At 38.7% G+C, this 13,242-nt stretch overlaps 1 protein-coding gene across 11 annotated transcripts in view; it reads right to left on the bottom strand.

Annotated features, from left to right (window-relative positions):
• EVI5 (ecotropic viral integration site 5) overlaps positions 1–13,242 on the bottom strand; it is a 254,969-nt gene that overhangs the window by 137,242 nt on the left and 104,485 nt on the right. For all 11 annotated transcript variants that reach the window (XM_071217250.1, XM_071217256.1, XM_071217252.1 and 8 more), the window contains one exon: positions 1,023–1,083. In XM_071217250.1, coding sequence (XP_071073351.1) covers positions 1,023–1,083 — 61 coding nt within the window. The remainder of the gene's footprint in view (positions 1–1,022; positions 1,084–13,242) is intronic.

Genomic DNA, 13,242 nt, shown 5'->3' with positions numbered 1-13,242 from the left:
AGGGAATCGGTGCTACTGACAGGAATAAACACACCTAGGAAAGGGAGAACAGAATTGATGAAAGAGAGGTCATATAGGAAAATAGGAGAGACTATCTCCCAGGATGCTTTTGAGGAAGACCAAAGCAAGACAGAGTACTGGTCTAATAAAACCAATTCCCTTGTGAAAGTGATTAAGGGGAAGGAGTAAATAAGCAGTATTTCCCATTTACAGCAAGGACCAATAACACCTGATAATAAGGTGTCCATCTGATGTCTAGCCAGGTCCAAGTCAAAAATCAGAATACACCCAAATATAAAGTTAAAAAAAAAAAAAGTGCAGACATACAATAAAAATTGTGTTATTTATATGTTGAGGGGGGGAAGCAGAGGGATAAAGATGAAAAGGTTGGATTAGTCAGTCGCTGAGTTCCTTAACTAACTCATGCTCCCACTTACGTTGTTACAATAAAAAAAGAGCCCAGCTCCCAACAACTCCAAAAGAACCTCAATTTAGAATGCACTTCAAATTGGAAATCTACTTGTTTACCTCGAAGGGGCAGTTCAAATATATAACCCTTGCTTAGAGAAGAAAAATTGAATTGGTCAAAGCTCCCTGAAATTCTACGGCAGCTATCATTAGTTCTAGTGTAATGAATTGCTCTGCTTGGTCTGCCTCAGATTGCACTGCTGGTAGTCTCAGCATAGAATGTGTTATATGTTATCCTATCTGGTACTTTTTTAAATGTGCTTAAATGGAATATTTCCCCAAGGAAATATTTTCTCCTGATGACCCACCAAAAAATCCAGAAAAAGAGTGGTTCTCTTTCACACTAAAATGAAAGTCACTTCAGTCACATTATTCTAGTTTTCAAAATGTCTATTTTTAACTATAATCTAGTGGGATGGTTAAAAAAAAAAATCAGTAAACATAATACATACAAACTACATTGCTCAAGTTACTGTAAATAGGTAACAATATATCAGTATAACCTAAAATCATATTGCCAAGTAATCGGTGCTTTTCAAACCTGAGATGCTTACTTTAATTTCAACTTGTTCTTCCATTTCTTTAGTTTTTATTGTAGTGTATTCCTTTTCAAGCCTAAGGAGGAATAAAGGAGTTAAAGGTTTGTTTTCATTCAAAAGTAGCTATTACATTATAAAATTTTAAAAAATATATGTAAACACGAATATAATGTCTTTAGGTTATTCAGCTTATAACTTAGGATATTCACTATGTGAAAAATTTTCTAAATAGTTATACAAATTCTTACCAAAAAATCACTTCAACAAATCACAAAAATAAGAACTATACGAAAGTAAAGGTTACAGATTGAAATATAAAAGGTACCAAACACAGGACCGAATTTACAGATTTTATTCAGCCCTAAACTTACAAAAAGGAAAAAAATCTATCCGTCCAGTTAGAGAGGATGCAGAGAAATAGGAACATCGTTCTTTGCTGGTGGCAATGTAAAATATGCAGCTGCTATGGAATGTGTAGCTGCTTTGCCAGTTTCTTCAGGCGGTTTCTCAGTGCCAAGTGTGGCGAGGTGCTGTGTAGAAATGACAGCTTCCGGCTCTGCTGAGGTGGATACGTCAGGCTAAAGACAGACTAGGACAAGTCTATACTGGCAAGAAATAAGCATTTATGCAGGGGACTTATGTGGGGTCCTCAACCTCTGTGGTGAATTCTGAGTTAACCTATGGACAATAGTACAATTATAAAAATGTGCTTTCATCAATTGTAACAAATATACCACACCAATGCAAGGTGTTAATAATAGGGTATATTTGAGAATTCTGTAATTTATGCATGATTGTCCTGTAAATCCACAGAATCTCTAATAAAAATAAACACACACACACAAAAGATAAAATTCAAAGTGGCTATTATAAATATGTTCAAAGAAATAAAGGAAAGCATAAGCTTAAAGAATCAAATATGATAATGTCTCAATACTATTGATAGTGAAATTAAAGCTTTTAAAATAACCAGTTCTAGAAATTCTAGAGATTAAAAGTACAACTTAAATAAAATTTTTCATTAGATGGGTTCAACAGCATATTTGAGATAGCAGAAGAATCAGGGAGCATGAAAAAAAAATCTAGCCTTCTCCCATTAAATTAAAATATATCTGTATGATCCAAGTAGTACTTATCCAAAAAATCTTATCCTAAAGTTGACTTTTTTTTTTAAGATTTATTTTTATTTAATCTGCCCCTCATTGTTTGTACTCGTCGGCTGCTCTCTGTGTCCATTTTCTGTATGCTCTCTGTGTCCACTCATCTTCTCTTGAGGCACCAGGAACCAAACCTGGGATCTCCCATGTGGGAGAGAGGCATTCAGTCGCTTGAGCCACCTCAGCTCCCTGCTTTGTTGTGTCTCTCTCTCACTGTCTTTCCTTTTTGTGTCTCTTTATTGTGTCATCTTGTTGTGCCAGCTCACTGTGTATGCCTGTTAGGCCAGCTCACTGTCTTGCTTATCTTCTCCAGGAGGCACTGGAAACTGAACCCAGGACCTTCCATGTAGCAGGCAAGAGCTCAATCGCTTGAGCCATATCCACTTCCATACAGTTGACTTTTAAAAGTTTATAATGGAAAAGGACAACTCTTCCTTTACAGAAGAATTCCAATTAAAAAGAAGGAATGAGTTTTATTGAAAAAAAAATCACCATTAGAACTCTACAATAATAATTGCTGGATGAAGAACCATTAATGGATGCTGAAACTAGTGGGCAAAAGTTAATTTAACCATAAATCCCAAAGTATATTCCCGCAAATATATAGTTATTACAAAGAGAAAAATAAATAGTAAGTTTATAGTGGAGAATCCTGGCAGACAGCACCTAAGCCAACTCATCAAGGTTAACGTCTCCATGATGAACTTCATATACCCCATGTTATGCTAAAGGTAGAAAGAATCCTCAAAGCCACAAGAGAGAAGTAATGTGTCATGTTCAAGGGAACTTCAACAGGATAAAGTGCCAAATTCTCATCAGAAACCAGGGAACCAAGAAGGCAATGGACAGATACACCAAGTGCTGAGAGCAAAAAATTGCCAACCAAGAATTCTATATCCTGGCAAAACTGTCTTTCAAAAATGAGGGAGAGATTAAGACATTCCCACACAAATAAAAGCTAAGGGAGTTCATCACTATAACGGCCCTATGAGAAATGCTAAAGGATATTCTGCGGGTCAAAAGGAAAGGACACTAGACTTATAGCAAAGCCACAGGGAGAAATAGATTTTTATGTACATTAAAATTTATGTTAATACTACAAGATGTTAATATCAGACAAAAAACCATTATATTAAAAGAAAGAAACCACGTTCAAAGTACTACATATTATATGATTTCATTTATATAAAATGTAAATAAAAATCAATATATAAAGATGAAATTAAAGCTGGGAAAGGAATGCTAAGGGGTGTGGAGTTTTTCTTTTTGGAGTAATGAAATTGTTCTAAAACTTTCTGTGGTGACGAATGCACAACATTGTGATTACACTAAAAGCCATTGATTATATACTGTGAATGGACTTTATCACCAGTGAGTTTACTACATAGATAGCCGATTACATCTACATCAATCAGGGAGATTGCTGTCAGCAATGAGTGATTCTTTATCCAATCAGCTAAATGCCTTCAAAGGGGAAGTGATTTCAGCATTCAGAGAGAATTTCCCAGCTCATCTTTGGACAGTCACGGTCTCCCGTTTCCCAGCTCATCTTTGGACAGTCATGGTCTCCCGGAAACTCATCAAGGATCTTCACTGGACTTTCATCAGAGCCCCTGGTTTGCAGCCTGCCTACGAAACCTGGACCTGTGCATCCCCATGGTCACGTGAGAGACTCTTAAAAAATCTAGTACTATTGTCAGATATCTCCTATTGATTCTTGTTTCCCTAGAGAACCCTGACTAATACATATACTTTGGATAGATTATATGGTGTAAATATATCTCAATAAAACTGCTTAATAAATGTGTAAGAATAGTCAGAAGCAATAGCTAGGTACAGCAAACAGAAAGATTGAGAGGTGAAGAACTTTCTTGTCTGTTTTTTGTTTATTGTTGTTGAAATAATGAAAATATTCTAATAATGACTGATGTGAAGAATGTACAACTATATGATTATACCAAATACCAGTGATTGTAAACTTTGGATGAAGTGTATGTTTTATTAATAAGTATTAATAAAACTGGTTTAAAAAACCTAATATATCCCAAGAAATAATTTTACTTTGGCCTTTCTAAACACATTCCTTTGGCAAATGACACCCCGCCCTTGAATTTAATGTCCTGATGATGATGATAAAAATAATGAGTGATGCTAAAAAATATGTATATTAATGTCAAAACTGTTGTATTTTTAAAATTTGTAACTCCACTTTCTACAGAACTGAATATACAAAATGTAATAATAAATTGGCGGTTTTGGATTCATAATGCATAAACTTGTAATCTGTGACAAGAAATGTTTTTCTTGAAACTAAATGAATGTTTGTTAATGCCACAAGATGTTAATATTAGGCAAAAAAAATTATGCTAAGTGAAAGAAACCAAACACAAAGTACTACATGTTGCATGATTCCATTTACATAAAATGTAAATATAAATCAACTTACAAAGATGGAATTAGATTAGCACTTATGTAGGGCTCGGGAAAGATAGAGGGATTGAGAGATGACTACTAAGGAGTGTGGAATTTTTCTTTTTGGAGTAATGAGAGTTTGAGAGGTGAAGAAATTTTTTTGTCTGTTTTTTATCGTATTATTGAAATAATGAAAATGCTCTAATAATGACTCAAGTGATAAATGGACAACAATGTGATTATACCAAATACCATTGAAAACTGTGGACAGATTGTATGATATGTGAATATATCTCAATAAAACTGCTTTTAAAAAAATCTGTGGAGATCGAAAACAAAGAAAGTCTGAGAAATTGTCACAGCCAAAAGGAGCGTCAGGAGACATGAAAACTAAATCCAGATGGGATTCTGGAATAGATAAAGGACATTAGGCAAAAACAAACAAAGGAAACCTGAATAAAGTATGGACTTTAGTTAATATGGCTTGTCTAAATTACTAGAAGAGTCTCATAATTTTCCTCTCTGCTACCAATTTCATAACTTGAGGTTTTCTGCACACTATATTACCAGAGGAGTCTTTTTGAAATGCTGATTTGTACTGTTCCAATACTGGAGTGAAAATGCTTCAGTGGCTACCCATTATTTTCAGACTAAATTTCAAAGTCTTACTAAAAGTAATCACAGCTTTTTGATGAAATTACTTATTCCAGAGCAGGAAGAGGGAGGTATATAAGATAAGCCTGGAACATCCTATTGCCCCCAAAGTAAGGAAATTCTCACAGAATCATGGGGACATGTCAGAAGGCCACAGCAGCTAGCCTTCTGGGACTCCCACTAGAAAAAGCTGGGATAATTTGATTGTAATGAATATGGGTAAAAAAAACATATATGGGATCTCCTTTTACTGTATTTTTAACTTTTTCAAAGTTTAAAAGTACACCAGGGAAGCGGATTTGGCCCAGGGGTTAGGGCGTCCATCTACCCCATGGAGGTGCGCGGTTCAAACCCCAGGCCTCCTTGACCCGTGTGGAGAACCCCGGGCCTCCTTGACCCGTGTGGAGCTGGCCCATGCGCAGTGCTGATGTGCGCAAGGAGTGCCGCGCCACTCAGGGATGTCTCCTGCATAGGAGAGCTCCACACACAAGGAGTGCGCCACGTAAGGAGAGCCGCTCAGTGTGAAAGAAAGTGCAGCCTGCCCAGGAATGGTGCTGCACACACGGAGAGCTGACACTCAAGATGAAGCAACAAAAAGAAACACAGATTCTTGAGCCACTGACAACAACAGAAGCGGACAAAGAAGATGCAGCAAATAGACAAAGAGAACAGACAACCGGGGGGGGGGGGGGGGGGGAATAAATAAATAAATAAATCTTAAAAAAAAAAAGTATACCAAAAAAAAAACTTAGAACAATGAAAAGAGTCAAAGGCAAGGGTCTTGCAACTTTAAACACATAAAGGAACCTGAGCCTTTGTGCATATTAGCCCTTCTGTCGAAAATGCTCTCCTCTTCATCTGGCCAACCTCTACCTACCCTTCTACACAGTACAAAGAGTGAAACTTGAAAGTTTTTAACAACCAGGTCATTTAACTTTTCTCAAAAATCCCTAGTTGTTTCCCTTCAGACTTAGAATAAAGTCTGGCCTATAATGCTCTTCAGCACTATCCATCAGAACTTTTGGCAATGATGAGACTTTATAGATTTGTGCTGTCCAATTCAGAGCAATTAAAATGTGATGAATACAACTGTGGAAATGAATTTGTAATTGTATTTGATTTAAATAGCCACATGTGACAGGTGGCTCCTGTTCTAGACAGCACTGCTTTAAGCACCTCTAACTACACTGCACATTTCTGAGCACATTGCCCAACACACTCCTATGTGATTCCAGTCACGCTGCCTCTCACTGTTCCCTCAGGGTGGAATAATCCATGAGAGAACACATGCTTCTCCCAGGTAATCACATAGCTCCCTCTATCACTTCCTTCAGATGGCTGCTCAAATGATACCTCATCAGCAAGACCTTCCCTGACTGCCTTATGTAAAATAGCACCCTATCACTTTCTGTCCCCTCATCCTGCTCTGTTTTACCTCCATGGTAATTTCAGTGATGGACATTACACTTTATCTTTGTTCTCTGTCAGTCTTCTGTACTTCTCTAAGTTCTACAATAGCAGGGACTTAGTCATCATTTCACCCCAGCAATTAGGGACAGTCTCTGCTCCACATAAAGTACCCCATAGGTTCTTCAAAATGGTACTCAGGGAGGGAAGCGGACTTGGCCGAGTGGTTAGGGCACCTGCCTACCACATGGGAGGTCCATGGTTCAAGCCCCGGGCCTCCTTGACCCATGTGGAGCTGGCCCATGTGCAGTGCTGATGCGCGCAAGGATTGCCCTGCCACACAGGGGTGTCCCCCACATAGAGGAGCCCCATGTGCAAGGAGTGCGTCCCGTAAGGAGAGCTGCCCAGAGTGAAAGAAAGTGCAGCCTGCCCAAGAAAGGCGCCACACACACGGAGAGCTGACACAACAAGATGACCCAATAAAAAGAAACAGATTCCTGGTGCCACTGATAAGTATAGGAGCGGTCACAGAAGAATACGCAGTAAATGGACACAGAGAGCAGACAACTGGGGGGGGGGAGGCGGGGGAGAGAAATAAAAAATAAATCTTAAAAAAAATAAAAATAAAATAAAATGGTACTCAGGGGCACTTCTCCTTCGGAAAACAACCTGAATCTCCATCCACTGCCATCCTACTCCACCATATCAATGGTCTTCAAATTTTTCTGCTCATCTACCCACTTAAAAATGTCTCCCCTTGTACACTTTAAAGAAGACTTCTAAAAGTTTTCTTCCTAAAATGTATATAGTTGCAAAGGATACAATTTATATATGCTTTAAAATGTTTCACTGAAATTTTAAATGAGATTTCTCTCACTGAAATATGTATGTCTACCTTCTACCCTAATTGGAAAAGCCATTCTTGTTATTAAACAAATGTCAAATTACATTCATTGTCAATAAAGTCTGCCTTCATTTTTTAGATCAAATAAACACATAAATACTTGTCCCCATGATCACCATTCTACTTTTCAATTCTAATTCTAAGATAGATAAAGCAGTCTTGCCAAGCATTTGTCAACTGGATGAAATGAGCTACTACCTTGAATTTTTCTTCCTTTGCTCTCTCAGGGAACACTACTCAGGAGCAAGTCATCCTGGAACTGTCCCTTTCATTTGGTGCCCCAGACGATTATTCCATAGTAAGATGTGGAATGGGTGACAAGTTTGCCTTCCTTTTATAAAGGAAGAGAAAGCAGACTGTGAAAGGGGAAGTAGAAAGGAGAACCAAGACACCTCTACTATATCTGTTATTAGGAAAATAAGGTTTAGGAGAGAACATAGTTGGACACTGACAACCTAGGTACAACGCACTGGAATGTTTTCCTGACCCCAGCAGGCTGTGTATACCAGTTTAAAGACAGTTGGATTTGATATTTCTCTTATGAGCGACATGAACAAGCTGTGATATTAGTGTGTGCCAGACCATAACTATAATAGAGCTATTTATTCCTCTGCTGTGCCATGCTCCAACATGAAGCTCAAACTTTCTTCAGAGCCATGTCCAAGTCTTTCTTTGTTTCATATCCTGAAAGTGGTACTTAGTACAAACAGATGACTCATCTTTTAATACTGAAAAAGGATTACTATCCAGAGTATACAAAAACTTCTGATCATTAATGCATGAGAAAATGGAAGAAAAGAGAGAAGAGGAAAAACAAGGCCAATAAACATGAAAAGATGCTTACTCTCATTAACAGTCAGAGAAATACAAATTAAATCCAAAATGAGACTGGCTCACCCCAACTCTACTATGTCGAAGGTTTCCTTTAAGATCAGGCTGATGTCAGACCCACAGCTGCCCTACAAAGTACTCAGTTTTCCTGAAAGGACATCTTTCACAGCAGTCTTAAATTTGCAGCAGAAGAACTTAAAGTTACTGCAGTAACCAGTACAATTATTACCAATGATAATAATTATTTCATTGGTATAATGATAATTACCAATGATGGAATAGGAATAATCTCTGCACAGACTGTTGGAGATGGTTTTCTAAAGCATGTGTCAGAAATGCGATTTATCACTTGAGATCATGGTGGGAGTTAAGCATGCTACTTGGCACATACAAGTATCTTTCTGAATACATATTATTTTGTAAAATTGAAATCAGGCTATTTAAAATGCTCTGAAAAAACCAGTGGTCAGTGAAATGAGAAAAGGTGACTGTTGTATCATATCAGATGAAGGGGGGGATGCTAGTTCCTGTGGAGTAAATGAATTATCTGACTTTTATAACTGGAGGATGATTCTGATAATTCTGTCTGAAAATATTTGGAAAATTAGAGTTTACTAAATCCTATTATTTACCTTTGAGTTAAAATTCTTAAAAATATATATGGTTCATTCATCAGTCTCTCTGGGCAACTATAGTCTAGGCCTAGAAGACTTGGATTATTCTACACAGCTGTGACTCTGTCCCTATACCTGGCAAAGGAGAAAGTTGGGAGAACCTTCATTGGGTCCAGGGGCAATGAGGGCAGCTTGAGCCACCACAGCTTATAGCACCAACTACATCCTTGGCTCATACTGTACAACAAGCAAGGGAGAAAGAGCAGGAAGCCCTAAACTAAAGAGAAAAATTCCACCCAGAATAAATGCTCTAGAGTAAGCCAGATGTCAGGACACCAACAAAAAACTACAATTCACACTAAGAAACAGGAAGATATGCCCCAGTTAAAGGAACAAGATATGTCTATAGATGACATAAAGGTATTGAGACAACTAATCATAGATGTTCAAACAAATCTCCTTAGTAAATTCAATGAGATGGCTAAAGAGATTAAGAATATTCAGAAGACATTGGATAAGCACAAAGAAGAAATTGAAAGCATACATAGAAAAACAGTAGATCTCATGGGAATGAATGGTGCAATAAATGAAATAAACATTGGAATCATATAATAGCAGATTTGAGGACGCAAAGGAAAGGATTGGTGAGCTTAAGGAAATGGCCTCTGCATTAGTCAGCCAAAGGGGTGCTGCTGCAAAATAACAGAAATTGGCTGGTTTTTATAAAGGGTATTTATTTGGTGTAGGAGCTTACAGATACCAGGCCATAAAGCACAAGTTACTTCTCTCACGAAAGTCTATTTTCACTGTTGGAACAAGATGGCTGCCAACATCTGCAAGGGTTCAGGATTCCTGGGTTCCTCTCTTCCTGGGGCTGGCTTCTCTTTCCTCTGTGTGTTTACTTCCTGGGACCCTAGCTTAAGGCTTTGGCATCAAACTTCAACCTCAAAACTCCAACATCAAAACCCCTTAACCCTGTCCTTTGCCATGCCTTTTATCTATAAGTGCCCACCCACCAAAGGGTAGGGATGCAAAGCCCTAAGGGCACAAGAGATTTACATAATTACTTAATCAAGTAAACCTTTGAATCCAATATAATCTAATATGCCCAGAGGAAAAGATCAGTTTACAAACATAATCCAATATTTCTTTTTGGAATTCATCAATAGTATCAAACTGCTACAGCCTCTGAAAGTGAAAATACAAAAGAACAGATGAAGAAAAGAATGGAAAAAATTGAACAAGGTCTCAGGGAACTAAATGACAGCAAAAGGCATACAAACATACATGTCATGGGTGTCCAGGAGGAGAAGAAAAAGGAAAAGAGCAGAAGGAATATTTGAAAAAATAATGGTAGAAAATTTCCCAACCCTATTGAAGGAGATAGATATCCATGTCCAAGAAGCACAATGTACTCCCATCCAAAAAAATCCGAATAGACTAACTCCGAGACACGTACTAATCAGAATGTCAAATGCCAAAGACAAAGAGAGAATTCTGAAAATGGCAAGAAAAAAGCAATGCATAACATTTAAAGGATACCCAATAAGATTAAGTGCTGATTTCTCACCAGAAACCATGGAAGCAAGAAGACAGTGGTGGATATATTGAAGATACTACAAGAGAAAAACTTCCAGCCAAGAATCTCATATCCAACAAGACTATCATTCAAAAATGAGTGCAAGATTAGAATATTCACAGATAAACAGAAACTGGGAGCAATTCTAAGCAAGAGACCAGATTTTCAGGAAATACTAAAGGGTGTACTAGAGCCTCAAAAGACAGGAGAGAGAGAGGCATGAAAGAGAGTCTAGATATGCATGTAAACCTGTGTGCCTAAAATAAGAACTAGACCTAGAGCTGCAGGGTGCCTAAGAGTTACCTCCTGAGAGCCTCCACGTTGCTCAAATGTGGCCAGTCTCAAAGCCAAACTCAGCATGTAAATGCACTGACTTCCCCCCAGCTTGGGACATGACTCCCGGGGATGAGCCTCCCTGGCACTGAGGGATTACTACCAAGTACCAGCTGATGATGTGGCTGGAGAATGACCTTGAATGAAAGGGTCAACCCAGACCAGCAAAATATCTCAGCCTACATGTAATATCAGGAGTTAAAAATGCTTTTTGACTCTGAATAAAAGTGGGAAATGGAAAGGGCAAATGAGTTTATATGGCTATGAGTCTCCAAAGAAGAGCCGGAGGTCATCAGAGGGGTCGCCCTTACACGCACCTCAGCGGAGTCCCAGAGACAGCTAAAGCAGACACAACCCCAGGTATTGGTTCTTCTGAGGGCTACAGAGACTCACAGGTTCTATGGTCATGGCAAATGGACTTCAGCGCCATATCAGTTGGCCCTACTTTGGAGTTTGTGGTCCTGAGTGTGATGGAGTTGGACTCAGATGTGATCTTTGTTCACAAGCCTCTCCTGTCACTTTTACCGGACCTGTGTTGGCACTGGGGTTTAGTGTATACTCAGGGGACCTGAATCTCTGGACTCTCCATGTGATACCCAGGCCCTGAGCCTCAAAAGACTTGCAACTCCTACACTCTGGTTTATTGGACTTACTCCAGCCAGCTAACAGGGAGGTGAAGAAGGTCAACTACCACACCAGGGAGCCAAGAGTGCCTACAACTGCAAACAGGAGAATTGCACCCATCATCCAAGTGGAATCTAAGCACCCTCTCGATACAGAGGTGGAGCAGACATAACCATCCCAGGGTCCACAGGATGGAGGAATAGTGTCGATTAGAGTGGACTTACTGATATTCTATTCTGGAACTAATGTAATTAGTAATGGAAATAAATGTAGCATTGAGATGGAGAAAGTGGCCATGGTAGCTGCTGAGGGTGGGGAGTGGGAAGAAGAGATGTGATGTGGGGGCATTTTCAGGACTTGGAGGTGTCCTGGGTGGTACTGCAGGGACAGTTACTGGACATTGTATGTCCTCCCATGGCCCACTGGGTGGCCTGGGGGAAAGTGTAAACTATAATATGGATCATTGACCATGTGGTGCAGCAGTCTCAGAGATGTACTCACCAAGTGCAATGAATGTTCCATGATGATGGAGGAGGTTGTTGTTGGGGGAGGAGTGGGGTGAGGGGGGTAGGGAGGTATATGGGAACTTCTTATCTTTTTAATGTAACATTAAAAAACTAAAGACAAAGAAATTTTTTAAAAAGTGCATAATAAAAAAAATAAAAGCATGTCTAGTTTATTTTAGGAATTGTAATACCAACTAACAAAACTACATTAATGTTTTAATCAATAGGGAAAGGTATGGACAATATAATCATCTTACATATTTCCTTACATTTAAAAGAAATGTACAAGTATTTTATTTTTTAAAAACATTGTTTTTTAAAATGTGATAAGATTATGTCTCGGGAAACGGACTTTGGCCCAGTGGTTAGGGCGTCCGTCTACCACATGGGAGGCCCGCGGTTCAAGCCCTGGGCCTCCTTGACCCGTGTGGAGCTGGCCCATGCGCAGTGCTGATGCGCACAAGGAGTGCCGTGCCACACAGGGGTGTCCCCCGTGTGGGGGAGCCCCACGCGCAAGGAGTGCACCCATAAGGAGAGCCGCCCCAGCGCGAAGGAGGGAGCAGCCTGCCAGGAATGGCGCCGCCCACACTTCCCGTGCCGCTGACGACAACAGAAGCGGACAAAGAAACAAGACGCAGCAAAAAGACACAGAAAACAGACAACCGGGGGAGGGGAGGGGAATTAAATAAATAAACAAAATAAATCTTTAAAAAAAAAAAAAAAAAGATTATGTCTCATATCGCATATCTGTTACTCTACTTAATAACTAACATTAAAATGTATCCGCCCCAAAAAAAGAGTCTAGAAATGGAGATTATATCAATAAAAGTAACTAAAATTGTCCAAAGAATGGTGAAAATAAAATATGGCAGATAAAACTCAAATAGTCAGGAATAAACTTAACCAACAATGTAAAGCACTTGTATTCGGAAAACTGCTATTCAATGTTAAAGAAATAAAAAAGGCCTAAATAACTGGAAGAACATTGCATGTTCATGGATGGGAAGACTAAATATCATTAAGATGCCAATTCTACTCAAATTGATGTAGATTCAATACAATCCCAATAAAAATTCCACCAGCATTTCTTTAAAAAAAAAATTGAAAACATGATTATCAAATTTATTTGGAAGGGTAAGGGGCCCTGAATAGCTAGAAACATCATAAAAAGGAAAAGCAAATCCTCATCTCAAGACTTTAAATCATATTACCTA

Source organism: Dasypus novemcinctus, chromosome 9, assembly GCF_030445035.2.
Source record: "Dasypus novemcinctus isolate mDasNov1 chromosome 9, mDasNov1.1.hap2, whole genome shotgun sequence".
Taxonomy (NCBI): Eukaryota; Metazoa; Chordata; class Mammalia; order Cingulata; family Dasypodidae; genus Dasypus; species Dasypus novemcinctus.
This window is presented reverse-complemented; position numbering and strand designations above follow the sequence as displayed.